The sequence below is a fragment of the Eurypyga helias genome, unplaced genomic scaffold (assembly GCF_000690775.1).
Source record: "Eurypyga helias isolate BGI_N326 unplaced genomic scaffold, ASM69077v1 scaffold24910, whole genome shotgun sequence".
Lineage (NCBI taxonomy): Eukaryota > Metazoa > Chordata > Aves > Eurypygiformes > Eurypygidae > Eurypyga > Eurypyga helias.
Genome location: NW_010224166.1, coordinates 1 through 15,760, shown reverse-complemented (window position 1 = coordinate 15,760; position 15,760 = coordinate 1). Strand labels below are relative to the sequence as shown.

The window sequence follows — 15,760 nt, the reverse complement described above, 5'->3', positions numbered from 1 at the left end:
ACCTGGGAGTCCTAGGGGACAACAGGATGACCGTGAGCCAACAGTGTGCCCTCACGGCCAAGAATGCCAATGGCATCCGGGGGTGCGTTAAGAAGAGCATGGCCAGCAGGTCGAGGGAAGTTATCCTCCTCCTCTACTCTGCGCTGGTGAGGCCTCCCCTGGAGTGCTGTGTAAAGTTCTGGGCTCCTCAGCTCAAGGACAAGTTGCTACTGGAGAGGGTCCAGCGCAGGGCCATGACAAGGATGAAGGGCCGGGAGCTCCTTCCACATGGGGAAAGGCTGGGAGAGCTGGGTCTGTTCAGCTGGAGAAGAGGAGGCTGAGGGGGGATCTTATCAATGCTTATCCATATCTAAAGGGGGGGTGTCAGGAAGATGGGGCCAGGCTCTTCTCAGTGGTGTCCAGTGACAGGACAAGGGGCAATGGCCATGAACTGGGAAACAGAAGGTTCAGTGTGAACATGAGGAAACCCTTCTTCCCTGTGAGGGTGACAGAGACCTGGAACAGGCTGCCCAGAGAGGGGGTGGAGTCTCCTTCCCTGGAGACTTTCCAAAGCCCCTGGACTTGTTCCTGTGTGATCTACTCTCGGGGATCCTGCTCTGGCAGGGTGGTTGGACTAGATGGTCTCTAGAGGTTCCTTCCAACCCCCACCATTCTGTAAATCTGTGAACTGGGTATGTGATTCTCCTGCCAGAACCTTCTGCTTCAAAGGACAGTTACTTCCACCATGGATTTCTTTTTACTAAGGGAATGCAATTGTTTGCTTTTATTTGTGGTGTTACTTAAAATATTTGAGCCCTCTGGAAAAAATATTTACATGTTTTTTTCTTTTCCCTTGCTTAGTCCCTCATTGATATTACTGTTAAGGAATTGCCTCCAAAAGTATTGGGATCACCAGCTTATCAGGTTGCTGATATGGATCTTTTAAATGTAAGTCTGATGTCCTTCCAGAGCTCTTTATTTACGCTGAAATGTATTCCATTGTCATATTTATGCAAACGTACAGAGCACTTCCGAAGTCATTAGGTCCAGGTCTTTCAGGAAAACATTATTCCATGTTCCAGAAGGCAGATTTTGCTTCCAGCCCTCATTTTGGATGAGTTAATTCAAGCATCTGTAGCTAAAAAGGGTTATGCTAAAAGTACTGTAATAATGAAAGAGGATTTCTCGTGTTCAGGTCATGATTTAAAACACAGGTTGCAGGTGCTCTGCAAGGAGACTGCACGGCCAAACTGTGTAGGGTTGTTTATGTACTGAAAACTCAAGTTTTAGGGAAACGTTGTGAAGCTGGCAGAGTGAAGTGCAGTAAAGGAAGGTAGGAAGGGTTATTCCTCGGGAAAAATAAATGCACAGAAGCAAAGCAGAGAATATGGTGCTGACAGCATCCCTTCAGGAGAAGGTCAGAAGTTGAGAGCTGAAGCCTGGGCTTGCTGGCCGTAGTGCTGCAGCAGGAGTGGTGGTGTTCACTGGCCCTGAGAACACCCTGCTGCCCTTTGGTCCCAGTGAGCCCTGACTGGAGTGCTCTGCCGTGTTCCGTACTGCATCGGGGTGGAGAAACCGATAATGGCAGTCTAGGAAACAACCACAAAAAGAGAAGGCTGAAATGACACTTTGTCATTTCAAATGACATTTGTCATTTTGTGTGTGTGTGTACACCCTTTTTGTTTGGGGTGGAGCAGACTGGGTAGGAGCATACCATAGGTTAGATTTATTAAAAATGTAGTAGTTTGTTTAGAGACTTAAAATTGGATGATGATCAGCTCTTCTGCATCCACCAGGAGACAGGGGTAACTTGTTTCGCAGCAGTTGGAGCGAGAGCTTTCTAGCCTGTGAAAGCAGCTGAATACTTACGTTGTTATCCAGGGAGAGCACAGGGTTTGTTTAGAGGCTTTTAAAAGCAGGCAGAGATCTGAGAGAGACCAAGTGTAGCAGAGTAAGCGGCTGCTTCAGCTGGAGTGAATAGTACAAAAACTATCTACCAGCTTAAGAGCTCAACACAAAATTCATCCCAGTTCTTTTCCTGGGTGTTTTACTTACATTTGGAGGCTATTTCGGACTTGGGAACAAGAGTCAGAACTTAATTGAAGTGGTTGAAGCTTTACCTGGCCCGTGTTAAAGGCTTTAGCATTAGCAAACCTGAAATACTCATGATGGATTTTACCAGAGGCTTTCTGAAACCTTGCAGTAAATCTCAGGTTGCTCCGTCATGTTCTGGGTATTGTAATGGGCGTTGACTACGTTCCGTTACCCTTTACCCTGTTTGTCGTGTGACATTTCAAGGCAGCGGTGACTAAGTCCTTCAAAACTCACAGCCTTTTAAACAGGAAGTTTTTTGCTTCAGCTGCAGTGTAACTGGTATTCTGCTGAAGCACCAGGATCGAGCAGAAGCTTAGGCCACTCACTTTTATTTTGAATTGACAATTTTTGACAACTTCTAATAACTCTAAGCCAGGAATTTGCAACTAAATGTAGTATGTAGATACGCGTGTGAGGCAGCCTTTGTGTTTGATCAATGTATGTGTTGTTCTGACCTCTCAAATTTCTCTTACAAGGGAACACCAGCTTTGTTCTTAATTCAGCTGCCTTTCCATAATGGCGTCCTGGAATGCTGCGTAACGGATGAGAGGTATGTGGTGGTGTTTGTGCTTCCTGTAGTTTAAGACTTAAGAGGTTTTTCCTAACTTCAGGTGACAAAAGTACCTCACCTATTCAATTTTCTTCCCTAGGTTCTTTGTAATTCTGGAAAGGCTCGTGGGTTATGTGTTGTCTGGCCCTACGTCTCCGCTGGCTTTCAGTGAGTCGGTGATCAGCATTATTAATCAGAGCGCAAAGCAAGTGGAAAATAAGGAGCATCTTTGGAGAATGTGGAGTATTATTGTTACTCCGCTCACCGAATGGATTAATCGGGTAGAGTGGCTCTTTGTTCCCTTCCCCATTCCTGCCTCTCAAGAAGAAACACGGGAAGGCTGTGTTAAACCTTTTACCTTGATCAATTTTTAGGCATTGTGTGTCGTAGTGATGGTAAAATTACATAAGCCTTGGTAGGATTTGAGAAATTGCCGTATCTGCAGCTTTTTATTCTTAAGAAGTCGCTAACTGGAGCACGAACCTTTGCAGTGAGGAGTTGCCATCCAAAGTGTGGTTTAAAGTGACTCCAGTCAATAAGAATGATCATTCTTAAGTACAGTGACCACTACAGTCTTGGGAATGTTTTTCTCCCTTGGTTAAGATCGTAAATGTGTTGGTAGATGGTGCTTCAAGGCTTCGCTCCTCAGCACGGGCTGGCTGCTGTCAGGGGTGAGAACTTGCCCGGCCGCACCTCTTCGCTTTTACACACCAAGAGGCTCATTTGCTTTGTGTGAGAATATAATAAATCTTGAGTTGTGCCGTTGAGGATGTAATGAGAACAGTGTTTCTTACTAATGTTAGATTTCTTGGTGGGAAGCCCTAAGGAAAACGATATAAACTCTAATAATCAAGAGGTTCACTAGGTCACTTACGAGAAGTACGTTGAGTGTGACGGAGGAGTCGTTGAACTAATCCTCACGTCATTGTACCTAAAAATCTTATCACAAAGGAAGTTTTAGGTGCTTTAAGTAGGTTGCTGTTATCACTTACGGCAGCTGAAATCAGCTAGAAAATATCTTACTGATTTTTTTTCTTTTACTTACTGTTTTTATTCTTGGAATTAAGTCATTTTGGAATTAAGAAACAGTGCTTTTGATCTTCTGTAAATAGTAGGGTCAGCTTTGACTCCTGAAAGAACTGAGAAGAGCCGATTTCAAAACGCCACTGGCAATTTACCTTGCACAGATTTTATGTCCAAAATAACTGTATTTAGAACAGCCTTATTTGTCAAAATCTAAACTTTGCAGCTTCCCTAACCCGACAACTGCCTTCTCGTTGCAGACAAACGAAGTAAATCAGGGTGATGCACTGGAGCACAACTTCAGTGCCATTTATAGCGCGCTGCTCCTGCCGGTGTCACACATCTTCCCTGCTCAGGAATTCCCACAGGTAAGGGTGAATGCACAGTGTTGGTCAGAAAGAGACGTGGGCTTTATAAAAACTGTAAAGTACTGTCTGATAATCAGAGTAGTTACTGCTACGACTGTACCTTGGGCTGCTGCTGCAGGGTTGGAATTCTTGAGTTATGTAGGTTTTGACAGAAGAAGAAAACTTGAAGCAAGTTTTTGTCTCTACGCACAGACACTGATATGTATAAACTTTCTCTTTCTGTGGTTAAAGCCAACTATGAAATCCTTGTTGCGCTCTTGGTCGGACCTGTATAGAGCGTTTGCTCGCTGTGCTGCTTTAGTTGCAACAGCAGAAGAAAACCTGTGCTGCGAAGAACTTTGCGCCAAGATAATATCTGGGCTAGAAGGTGAAACTCCAGTTGTGAGTATAAACCAGTGATATTGAACTCTATAAACACTTTAGCAAATATATCTTAAATTAGACATAAGAATCTATTGTAAACTCTGATGTAGTGCTTTCTCTAAATTAACGTGGTTCTGGTGGGACTTTAAACCATAACAAAATTCTTCTTACTAACAGGAGTTAATACAGGAAGGGATTGAAGGAAGAGAGTAAAAGTAATTATAAGGCTTAAATAGAAAATAGCTAAGCAGCCTTTGGATTTGTCTTCTAACTTTTTAAGTAATACTGGTTGAGTGAAAATAAATAAAGTAAAAGGTGATTGTCTGGTTGAAGTGTGCATGAGTATATAAAGTAACTTCAGGCTGAATTAACAACTGCCACAAAACCAGGCATTGGTTTTGGTTAGGAAGGAGGGTAGAGTAGCTCTGTAGCACTCCCAGGGTGTAACTGGCTCTATTCCTGGTACCGTCAACCCTGTACACAAAGATGTAAAGACTACTTCAAAGTGTTCTGAAAGAGAGTTTTGGAAAGAGGAAACCTTTATGCTATATCTGCCTTGCCAGTTTGCAGGCCCACAGCATGTGGGGAGATAGTGTCTGTAGGTGTCTGTGAACATAAAATCCTTCAGACTTCCAGTCGACTGTCTTTTGAAAAAACACTGTGAAAGGAGTAAGTAAGAAACACGAGAAGGAAAAACGGAATTGGAAAACATGGGATTTGGAGGATTACATCATTGTAACTTCCTTTGGATGCTGCTGTATCCTGATAATAAACCTTAATTTTCAAAAATTAATAATTATTAAGCAAGTCAGACTTGCTTAGAGTATGTCTTGGATCAGTATTAGAGCTTCAGTATGTAAGTTACAGTGAAACTAAACTTTTTTTTGGCCCACAATATCAGTGTTACTTCTAAAAGCAAGGGGTCATTTTTATTTAGAAGAATTTGTGATGGACTGGGGATAGAAAAAGCTTGACCCATCTCTGTATGTAGTAGAAATTGATCGTGCTTCCTGAATGCTAATGACAACCTTGTTGCTATGCCCACAGCCACTTTCTTGAAAATCAGGCTTTGTACAGTAACTGAGCACACTCTGTTGAGTAACGTGTTTTGCTAGACAGCCAGTGCCTGGAGCCTTAATGTTCTTGATTCATCTTCCTAAATCTAACACTTTTTTACTGCTGCCTCCAATTCTTCTGCTTCTTCAGGTAGTAGGCATGCTTAGGTCTTATTTGTATGGAATGGGAAGGCTCAGTCTTCAGCAAATGTCTGGTTTAAAATGTAATCTAATCAGTCTTGCTCAGTACTGCAGACAAACTTCATCCACTTTCAGATGTAAGAGCTGTGTATATTGCTGTCCGTGGCCAGGGTGGGTTTTTTCTGTCGCTGTTGCTCTTTTGGGCTGTGCTGATGACTTCTGTTTCCTCCTCAGATGTTTTCCATGATGGATGGTCTCACCCATATTATATCGGTTATGGTTGACTGCATCAACTTTGCCCCGTACGGTACTAAATATCAGCCAAAAATTAAATGTAAGAAAATAATTGAATACTAGGGGTTTCTGTGTCTGCCTTGCAGACTGGTTGAGACGTGGTTGTAGATGGGGAATTGGTGACTGTAGACTGTCAGTGGTGTGTATATGCTGCACATGCTGTCTGAGCACCAAAGAGGTTGACAGGAAAGTCATAAAGGAAATGAAAATATAATCCAGTATGCATATTCGAGTATCAGATCTTCTTGATTTGCTGTAGTTACCGCCTGACAAAATGCATCTGAAAGGGATGTAAACGTTGAGGCCACTTTTCAGTGCACTGTAAACCACTGTTCTACAGGAAACACTTGTTTCTGAAGTTGGATGTGATACTTGGCCTATGATACTTTTTTTGCACGTGAGATCTGCTGCGTCATCTGAAGGAGAAATGCTTGATTATAATCCACAGTCTAATTATATAATGCCTGCCTAAACCCATTGCTAAACTGTTCATGTTCAGAAGCTGCTTTGCATACAACAGTCAAGAACGGGTTTAACAGTGTCAGAGGCCATTGTGTGTAAAGCAATGGTTCTGTTTCCTACTCCCCTTTACAGCTGTTAAAAGCTCAAGAAATTATTGATATAATGAAGTTTTTTATAATTTCTTTGCCCACTACATATTTGTTAACGTAGGGAGACGTTGTGCTGGACTGCCGAAAGACTGAAACGCTTCAGTGGGTAATGATAATGAGGAAAAAAAGATGAAAACCTCACTTACAAATAAATAAACTGATAAAACTTGATACTTTTCCCCTTTTCCAGAACTGATGCGTATCAGCTAGCGTGGTTGCTGCGCTTCAGCAAGTGTACTGTAGAGCATAATCACCTGTAGGACCGAGCGTAAATACAGGCAAGGAGTAGGAGCCACACTAGTGGTACGATAACACCGTGCATTAAAAACGTCTGTCTGCTGCTAGCTCTGGTTTTATACTAGTTGCATGCAGATGCAGCTTGGGAATCCAAGTCCCGTTTCTCACGTAGGCGGAAAGTTCGGATGTGTGTTGTAGCATGCGTGCATTAGATAAGGAAATTAACTCTTCTCTATGTTAGCTCCACAGACACCTACAGATTGGTCTAAGAAGAAAAAGGAACCCCTCGGAAAGCTTGCCTCTCTATTTAAACTCCTGGTGATGTTGCTAAACTCTTTCCATGTGTTCAGTTCCAAAGAAATCTGTTCAGAAACATTGGTCTCTGTCGGTCCTTCAATTATTGCTATTCTTCACAACATCATCAGCCACGTTTCATTGCCTTCGGTGACTGGGACTATGTTTGCAATTTTTTCAAACCCCCTGGCAGTGTTTTATGAAAAAACAAAGTGAGTATTTCAAGAGTGGTTGGGAAGCGGGATGCGTTGTGTTGCTGCGTATTGGTGGCACTTTGCGGTCCGTAGGGAGCAGCGTATGTAAATACAGCTCGAGTTTTCGGAGCTTTGGCGCCGGTGCTAAGAATTCTCAGCTCCTGCTAAGCCTCTCGCCTTTGAGAGCACCGTGTCTTTTACTGGCTCGGGCCTAGCTGGTCAGCACTTGGTTTGTAGCCTGCCCGAGCCCTGCAGAAAGAGTGGGTCGGTTGGGTAGTCGCTGAGAACTTGCTGTCTTCTGCAGTTCCTGCCTAAAACATGGGGTGCTGGTACAGGGAGGGGTGTATCTGAGCCGGGGGCAGGCACGTGAGCTCGGAGCCCTGCCCTCTGGTGAGCTTGTGGGGTTGGCAAACTCAGGGTTGTGGGAGGAGGGAGGGCAGGGTAGGATGGTGCCAGTCAGCCTGGCAAGGTTTGCTCGAAGCTGTTACTGATGGGGGAAGCGGGACTGCTACCAGCCTTCTAAAACTGATCAGGAGTCCCTGTCTCGGAGGCAAGAATCCACTTGTTGCTGCGTACGGTTGAGTTGAACGCCACCACTCTCCCATCTCCCATCTCATCTGCCGTTTGAGCGTTGGGTTCCTTAGAGTTACTTGGTAACAGGGAGACGGGAGTGTTGGATGCCTGTTTTTGAAGGAAGGCAAGCAAGTACAAGCTTGGGAACCTCTGGCTGGAGGTTGCGGGCACTTAACGTCAACTACGGAGTGCGGTTTTCTCGCGTTTTTCAGGCCGGTACCTCGGGATTTATCACGTGGCATTTCTTAGTTTAGGTGGTACTTCAGCTTTTTAATGCGGATATTTGCGGGGCCAAGGAAATCTGTTTGGGGAGAGGGTTAAGGGCAACACAAAGGTGACAGAAGTTCCTTCATAAGAAAACCTTTAAGTCTGTGCTAATTATTATTGAACTTTCATTACTTCCTCTTGAAGTTTGCCTTGAAGTATCAGCGGGGTGAAAGGGTGGGCTGACTTGAGGTTACCTCGGGAAACCTTGTGGATCGCCCAGCGGGTGGCTCGTTTCATGACATTCTCTCATCAAGCTGTATAGTCAAACGAGCGTGCAGTGCTTGAGTGCACAATGTGTTTAATTACGTGCTTGGGATAAGCGAGACGGCAAGATGTAACCTGTTCTCTTTCTTCTGGCAGGCTTGCTGACGCATCTAAAGTGTACAGTAGCCTCAACAGCAAGGTAAGCTTGCTAGAGAAAAGCTGGGGTCTGGGAAGACGTGTGACTGAGATTTGCCATTCGTCTTGTGTACAAAAGAGTTCAAAAATGTGATGAAGGTAGAGATGTAATTGTTAAATGATTTATTTTTTACTGAAGGTAGCTGAGGGTGTAGCACTAAGCTTAGCTGTTAGACGTCGTGTGGTGGGGCATTTAACCCTGTTTATTCAGGCCAGACTATTCTAAGGGCTAATAACATTTTCAGCAATGCTCTTAACTACGAAATAGTGAATATGTGCAATATTTGAGTTAAATAAAATGCTGTTTCTTCTCTCCCTCAGCTTGAAAAACTCCTGGCGGAGATTATCCTGTGTCTGCAGTCTCACTGCACGGGCTCCTACGACAGTGACCTGCTGGAGCAGCTCTCTCCGCTGCTCTGCGTAATGTTCCAGCATAAGAGCAAACAGATCCGCAACCAGTGTGCCCGCTTCTGGAACGTGACGTTTGCTAAAGCTGCGTCGTTAACCTATCCTGGAGAGTTAAAGTAAGAGACACCATCTTTTGGATTTCTCTATTTTTAAAGGCAGAGATCTCCAGTGACGTACAAACGAGCTGGTACTGCTCTGCTTCCCACTTCTGTTTGCTTTCCATGCCAGCTGGGATACCTGCTGGACTTCCTGTGTACCTTCCGCCTCCGTAACTTAAAAATCCTTTCTTCTTGAGCAGGTCTGTGTTAAGCCAAGCCAAAAAGAAAATCCCACTCTTGCTGCCTGGTTTTGAAAGCATCGAGGCAGCCGAGGAACCCAGCAGCCCGTTCCCTGATGCGGTAAGGATTTTGTGGAGCCCAGCGGGTGCCTTGGTACGTGTAACTTCCCACTGTGAAGGCAGCTGCAAGCTCAGTTTTGGTTTTCACTGCGACTGGCCTGCACTTGCTTCGTGTGGGGAACGATAAACTGCTGGGTAAGCGCAGAGAAGACCGAGCCGGTTCTGAACAGTTAATGCATTTTAAATTTGGGTTCTACTAGCTCGTTTGAAATAATTTTTTAAGCTGTCCTCTACGTAATTTAGAGGAAAACGGGAGTGTGGAACGGTTTAGGTGTAGAAATGAAAACCTCTCGGGATGGATAGTTTGAGCTCGGAGTTTCTTCCTACAACACATTCAGAGTATTTTTGTTTGGATAGATGGAAAATTCACAGCTGGACACAAAGATCAGTGGCATGGAAGTAAAGTTGGGCCAAAAACGAGACTCTCTGCTGTCACAGACGAGTGAAAGGAAAAACGACGTAAAAGACAAGTCCAGTAACGTGCAAGTCACTCCTGCAAAGGTGAAGTGTTTCCAGGTGGGTGTCACAGGATCACATCCGTCCCATTCTGCAGCCGGACATCCAGGGCACCACTGTAATCGCTCGGTGAAACTTCTGGGCTTCGTGATGCTGAAACCTTTTCTTTCACGCTGTAGAGCACCTAAATTAAATTTTCCTGTTCAGATTGTCGAAGTTTAGAGATTGCTGAGTTCTGGGGAGGGATTATGGAAGGCTGCTTGATGGATGGGAGGAGTGGCAGCCAGGTACAAAATCCACATCTCGGTCTGGTTGCAGGTTGTGAGAAGTTCAGGCGTTGACGTGTATCTTGGGTTGGGTAGACCTGTGCCGCGAGCTCCCACCCGTCGCTTGTACGGGGGAGAAAAGGCTCTCGTGCTCTTGAGTTGCTCATTTAATGAACAACAGTAAACCACAGTCCTCAGGAATATTGGGGCACCTTCCCCTGTTAGAGGCTTCGAACTTCAAGACGCCGAAGGAAGCGCAGGCACAGAGGGGGGGTTGTGGATCTCTCCTAGGCCGTAGTGCTGGGGGGAAAATACCCTCGTGCAGGAACTCTGCACCTGCCAAGGGACTTCTGCTGATTAATGTGCTGAAAGAACCGGGGTTATCTGAGAACTGTTCCATTCAGGAGGGCTGTACCTGAACTCTGAAAACACACTTGATTCCTCTATTTTGGTTCTAATCCAGGGTTTGTTTTTCTCTTTCTCTAGTTGAAACTAGATTTTTCATCTCTGAAGGCTAAGAGTGAGATACTTTTGGAAGACGAGAAATCTGTCGATTTTGTGTTTATTCCTCCTGAACCAAAAGCAAGAGTGTTGACAGAACATCAGAAAGAAGTGCTTAGGTCAAAGAGGTCCGTAACTTACTCAGCGTGGCGGCGTTTCGGGTTATCTCAGATTGCCCTAACTTCAGTCCCTCTGTCAGAGTGCTGTAGGTGACCGAGCCTTACTCTTCCGTACGGGTGTTAAAGTTCACAGCCAGCCAAGTTCCTTTCTTTGCTGTTTCAAAGCTCCGATGCGCATTTCCTGTTCGGATTAAATACCCTCTCGGTTTGCAGTTTGGAAATCCGCAGTTTACGTTTCCACTTCACGACTCGTTTGCAGTGGGAAATGGAAGATGCCATTTTCCTTAAACTACTGAAATGAAAGCTTTTTTTTACCTGATATGAAGGGTCTCTTGTCAGCAGCATATCAGAAATTAGGAAATTGCTGAGACTCGTTGTAATTTCAAGGGAATCTTCACAATCACCATCTTTTTTTAATGTGAGAAAATAATACTCAACTATTTTCTGTGCTCGGACAGCAAAAAGGTAGCGTGCAAGCAGGATCTGTGTTCAGTGGTGCCTGGCAGGAGCTCCACTGGATTCCACAGTTAGATGAATTCTTTGCGGAACAGGATCCCGGTCACAGCTTTTTCCCTCAAAAACCGTGTTTGAAATGGAGAGAGATTGACTGCAGCTGAAAACAGTGGTCTGGAAATGCAGAGGGTTTTGTGCCGCCGTCCCTTCTTGGACGCGCGCTGCGGTTTGAGTAGTCGTGAGGGTTTGGAAGTTGAGCCCGTGTCATAGGAGCAGCCGCTCTTCTGTGGCTAATGCATTGCGCTACCCTATCCTTCTTCAAAAAAAAAGAGCCCGACTTAGCCATTTTTGGGTTTGTTTCAGAGTTGGTATTCCTGCTATGTACAACAGTTTGGACGCTTCACAAGACACGACGTTTTCTCAGTGTACTCACAGCCAGGAAGACTCGCTGTAAGTAGCGGTGGCCGGTGTATACGTGAAAGGTGTCCCCCTTTGCTGCTGCGCTTCTGACTTAAGTAACTCCTGTTTTAGGGAAAAAACATCTTTAATAGAAAACGTGAAAGAAGAGACTGAAAACAAGCCTCAGGTAATTTCTTACTGTCTAATGGTAATGAAGATGTTGGAATTACAACCTTAGTAGTGCTGTTTTCATAGTAGTAGCTCTGGTAGCTAATGCTGGTGATTTCTGTGAAACTCTGTGAAACTGAGAAACTTCTGTGAAACTCTGTGATTACGGGTTGTGGCATGGTTTGAAGCTTGATTTGAATTCCATACACGGAAGGAGATCTTACAGGGATGTAGGGATCTGCTGTGTGTATATGCTACCACCGACTCAAGTTTTTTGGGGATAAAATGCCCGAAAAGTGTAGCACAGACTTGCTGTGACTGACTGCGGCACTATTGTAAGCGGTGTTCAATTGTCTGGCGTTGTTAGGAGTCATAACACCGTTTGACTTCTCTTCCGTAGCACTGTGTTTTCTCTAGGGGAGGCACTTGGTGCACGCATCCTGCTTTTTCTGGAGCTGTTTTCACTTTTAAAAGTGAACGTGACTCTTAAAAATGTCGGTTTCTATATTCCTCTGGCGAACCACGGTTTTAAACAGCCTAGCTAGGTTTCCACATTCTGAACTGCTCTTGGATGAAGCTGTAAGGGCTTGAAGGGGGATCACATAGCGGGTTTTGGGAGGAAAAAGAAAACTGTAAATCCTAAACCTTCATCTGTTTGCTTCTGGAGAGGAGTTGGCTGAAAACTGGCTTGATCAGCGCCAGTGCCCGACAGTAGGTAAAATATACCAGACTTCATAAAAACTGTTTCAGTAGTAGGTCTGTTAAATCTCTTGCAAAACTTCAATAAAATGTTTTTGCAGCTCTTTTGTGTTTTTCAGATCAAATGGCTTTAAAAAAATTATAATTATCAAAGGACAGATGATAATTTGAAGGAAGGGTGAAAAACCTCGTGGGTGTGGTGGTTTCTCTTCCACCAGGGCTGTTTTTGTATGTTCTATTCATAGCAAAAACTACAATGCTTTTATGTTTTTGGGACAGGAAGAAAATGTGAAGACTGAAGGATGCACCAACCAATCAGATGAGATCTCCAAGAACTGCGCATCGGAGCATCCTCTGGAGGACGCTGTCTGCGCGACGGAGTCGTCTGCTACTCCCGCAGAGGAGAGCTCAACGTTGAGCAGCAAGGGAGAGGCAAAGAGGGATAGAGCTGAAGGGATCCTGGAGGAGCCATCGGTTGGAGAGGAGTTAGGAAAAAGTGCCGTGGAAACAGCTTCAAAGGAGCCCTCAGCAGGGAGTGAAAACACTTCAAATGTCAGCAACAGCTCAACTTCGAGCGACATCATTTCTGGAACACCGCAGCCTGCCAGCCGCCGGCAGTCTTTTATTACCTTGGAGAAGTTTGGTAGTTCAGAGAACAGACCCTTCAGCCCTTCGGCACTGGACGGTTCATCCGAGATGTCCAGAAGCGCTTCTGTAGCGGACAGACAGGAAAACGTGTGCAAGACTGGCGGCAAAGCAGAAAAATCCGAAGGAGAAAACAAAAAGTCTTCAAAATTTGAGTCTGAACCATTATTTACCGGCACGCGAAGGCTGACTCGCAGGCAGAGTAGGATGGAGCAAAAGGGGAACAAGCAAACCGCATCGTCAAATAGGTCAGAGCAAGAGAAAAGCGCGCCGGAGCCTCCCCATTCCAGCGGCGTGGCCAATAGTCCTGAACCGCCTCCTGCAGCGGAAGACCACACTCCCCTTGCTCAGTCCCAAGCGCTCCATTCTGCGGAGGGAGAGGAGAAAAAAGAGACGACAGTGGCAGAAACGGGAAAGCCCCAGGCGTTGGATACGGATTCCAAAGAAAACACACCCCCGGAGACAGCCGTCTCCTCTGACCAGGGGGCGGGCGATGACAGTCGGGTTCCGTTTGCCTCTTCGCATCAGAAAACACTAAGACGTTCCTCAAGGCGGCGGTCAGAAATGGTAGAAAGTACGGCAGGTAGTCAGGATAAGGAAGGGGGTCACCAAAAGAAAGAGAGACGTAAAGAGGATGAAAAATCCGGGCAAAAGAAGGCGCCGCAGACTAAAGGGGACGCGTCCCAAAAGCAGAAAGCCGTTTCCGGGAAACCTGTAGACAATGCAAGTAAAATAGAAAGCAAGGTACCCGAGAGAGCTGCGGCGGAGGACTCGGAGTCCCCTGCCCTGAGGGGCCTCGCTGAGGAAGGGAACCGAAGCGCGCAGGGGTCGGAAGACAACGCGAGGGTTGACGCGGAAAGCCAGGACTGCGGCTCGGGCTCGGTAGGTCAGAAGAAGGTTGAACGCCTGCGCTACCACACAAGACGAATGTCTCAAGGATTGCTTTCCAGCATAGAAAATTCAGAGGCTGACGGCTCCGAGGCCAAGGAGGAAAGCACAAGGAGGAAAAGAACTGCAAAAGTGAAAAACAGAAGTGACTCTCTGGAAGGTAAATCGAAGGATCTGCTGCTGGGGAGCCATGAAGATGCTTCCCAGGGAGGTGAAGCGAAGAATCTCTCGGAATCGAACAGCAGCGAGGTGAGCCATGAAGTCAGCGCAGATGCTGCGCCGACCTCTGAACCCTGTGACCTGGAAAGCCAGGTCATGGCTACGGATGCTGGCGAAGCTGTGCGGTCTGCCAGCTCCAAGGATTCACCCGACGCACAGGACACGGGGGTGGGAGAGCGGAGCAGCACGCCGGTGGAGTCGTTCACCCACCCCAGTGCATCTGATGAAGATCTGAAAGCAGCAGAGCACAGCGAACACCTTGAGCCGGAAACAAGCGTGGAGGACTCTTGTTTGGCTGCTCTGCCTGAATGTGGACCGGGAGCGAACGCTTCCGCCGGTGAGCTTCCCGCTTTGGAAATGCCCGAGGGTCAGTGCAAAAGAAGCAAAAGGCTGAAAAAACTAAAGAAGGATGGGTACTGTAAAAAGCCAAAGTATCAGGGCACGTCACTGGTGGAAGCAGAGGAGAGCAGTGAACTGAAGGGGCTCCAGAGCACCCCGGGTCAGCTCTCTGCAAGAACCTCGGAGGTGTCTGACCATTCACCTGCGGAGGAGAGCTTGTCCCTGGCACCTCGTGCCATGAGCACTCCCTTGCATCCTCTTAAGGGAGCGGGTGCGTTTCACTCGCAACGAGAGGGAACATCCGAAGATAACCTGCAAGGAAGTAGTGGTGTAGTGGAGGAGGATCTAGAGAATGCGGAGCGCGTCGCAGGTGAAGTCACTGACTCCGTAGCGGAAACACAAGGACCAGCTCAGGCTGAGGAAATGGAACAGAGTCTCTCCGAGTGTGTTTCAGATGAGCCCGCTCTCTGCCTGCAGGGAATCAGCTGCAGCTCTCTGGCTGCAGAGAACCAAAGCAAAGCACTGGCAGCTACGGAAAAGGAAGGGAGTCAGAGTGGACAACCGGAGGAGGTGACCAAGGCACTGGTTGTTAACAAACCTGAGGAAAACCAGATGAGTGCGCTGGAAGGCAGCTGGGATGGTGAGGAAGCCAGGAGCACTGTAGGAAAAACTTGCCCGATGCAAGATGAAGAGATAACGGAGAAATCGGTGAAAACTGATACTACAGTGCCTGAAGGCGTGGCCTTAGACAAAGATGACGCAGTAGAAGACAACAGTGTGGCTTCACCTCAGAAGGCGGAAGGTCAGGAGTCGTTAGCGTTGGTGACCGAAAGCCCTAACGGGATGCAGGCGCGCTGCATCTGGTCTCCTTCCGCTTCTCCATCCACCAGCATTTTAAAGAGAGGTGCAAAAAGAAGTCAAGATGATGATTCCCTGTCACCTGCGAACAAGGTATGGCGATGGGGTTCATTGGGTGATGCTCACGAGTCAGCTCGTCACTGTAACAGTGTAGGGTAACGAGTTCCAAATATGTTGAATTATTGACCGTATTTTTCAGTGTTAATGGAGCTGAAGCCGTACAGGTTTCCTTTGGGAACATACAGGTACTGATGGGCTTGTGTTCTTGGGGCTTGGGAGTTTAATTTTTGAAACGAGTGCCAAAGTCTAACCCGCTGCGTGGGCTGCAGGGAGGGCAACAGCTGTTACTGCAGCACCACTGCATTGGGTCAGGGCCTCACCGCTGGATTCTGCACAGCGTCTTGGGAAATGTGTCCTTCAGCAGTGAGGGAGACGTGCTTTCCATCCTGGGGTGAATCACAGACCAGTTTGGGTTGGCAGGGACCCCAAAGCCCACCCAGTGC

The 15,760-nt window shown here is 46.5% G+C and overlaps 1 protein-coding gene across 1 annotated transcript in view; it reads left to right on the top strand.

The window, feature by feature from the left end:
• RIF1 (replication timing regulatory factor 1) overlaps positions 1–15,350 on the top strand; it is a gene marked incomplete at both ends in the record, with an annotated part of 29,581 nt that extends 14,231 nt beyond the window's left edge. The window contains 15 exons of the mRNA XM_010160741.1: positions 841–927; positions 2,550–2,623; positions 2,724–2,904; positions 3,907–4,014; positions 4,246–4,395; positions 5,808–5,907; positions 6,957–7,221; positions 8,404–8,446; positions 8,764–8,966; positions 9,149–9,248; positions 9,605–9,748; positions 10,456–10,598; positions 11,406–11,492; positions 11,574–11,628; positions 12,588–15,350. Of these exons, the coding sequence (XP_010159043.1) occupies positions 841–927; positions 2,550–2,623; positions 2,724–2,904; positions 3,907–4,014; positions 4,246–4,395; positions 5,808–5,907; positions 6,957–7,221; positions 8,404–8,446; positions 8,764–8,966; positions 9,149–9,248; positions 9,605–9,748; positions 10,456–10,598; positions 11,406–11,492; positions 11,574–11,628; positions 12,588–15,350 (4,503 nt within the window). The remainder of the gene's footprint in view (positions 1–840; positions 928–2,549; positions 2,624–2,723; positions 2,905–3,906; positions 4,015–4,245; positions 4,396–5,807; positions 5,908–6,956; positions 7,222–8,403; positions 8,447–8,763; positions 8,967–9,148; positions 9,249–9,604; positions 9,749–10,455; positions 10,599–11,405; positions 11,493–11,573; positions 11,629–12,587) is intronic.
• Positions 15,351–15,760: the final 410 nt, after the last annotated feature.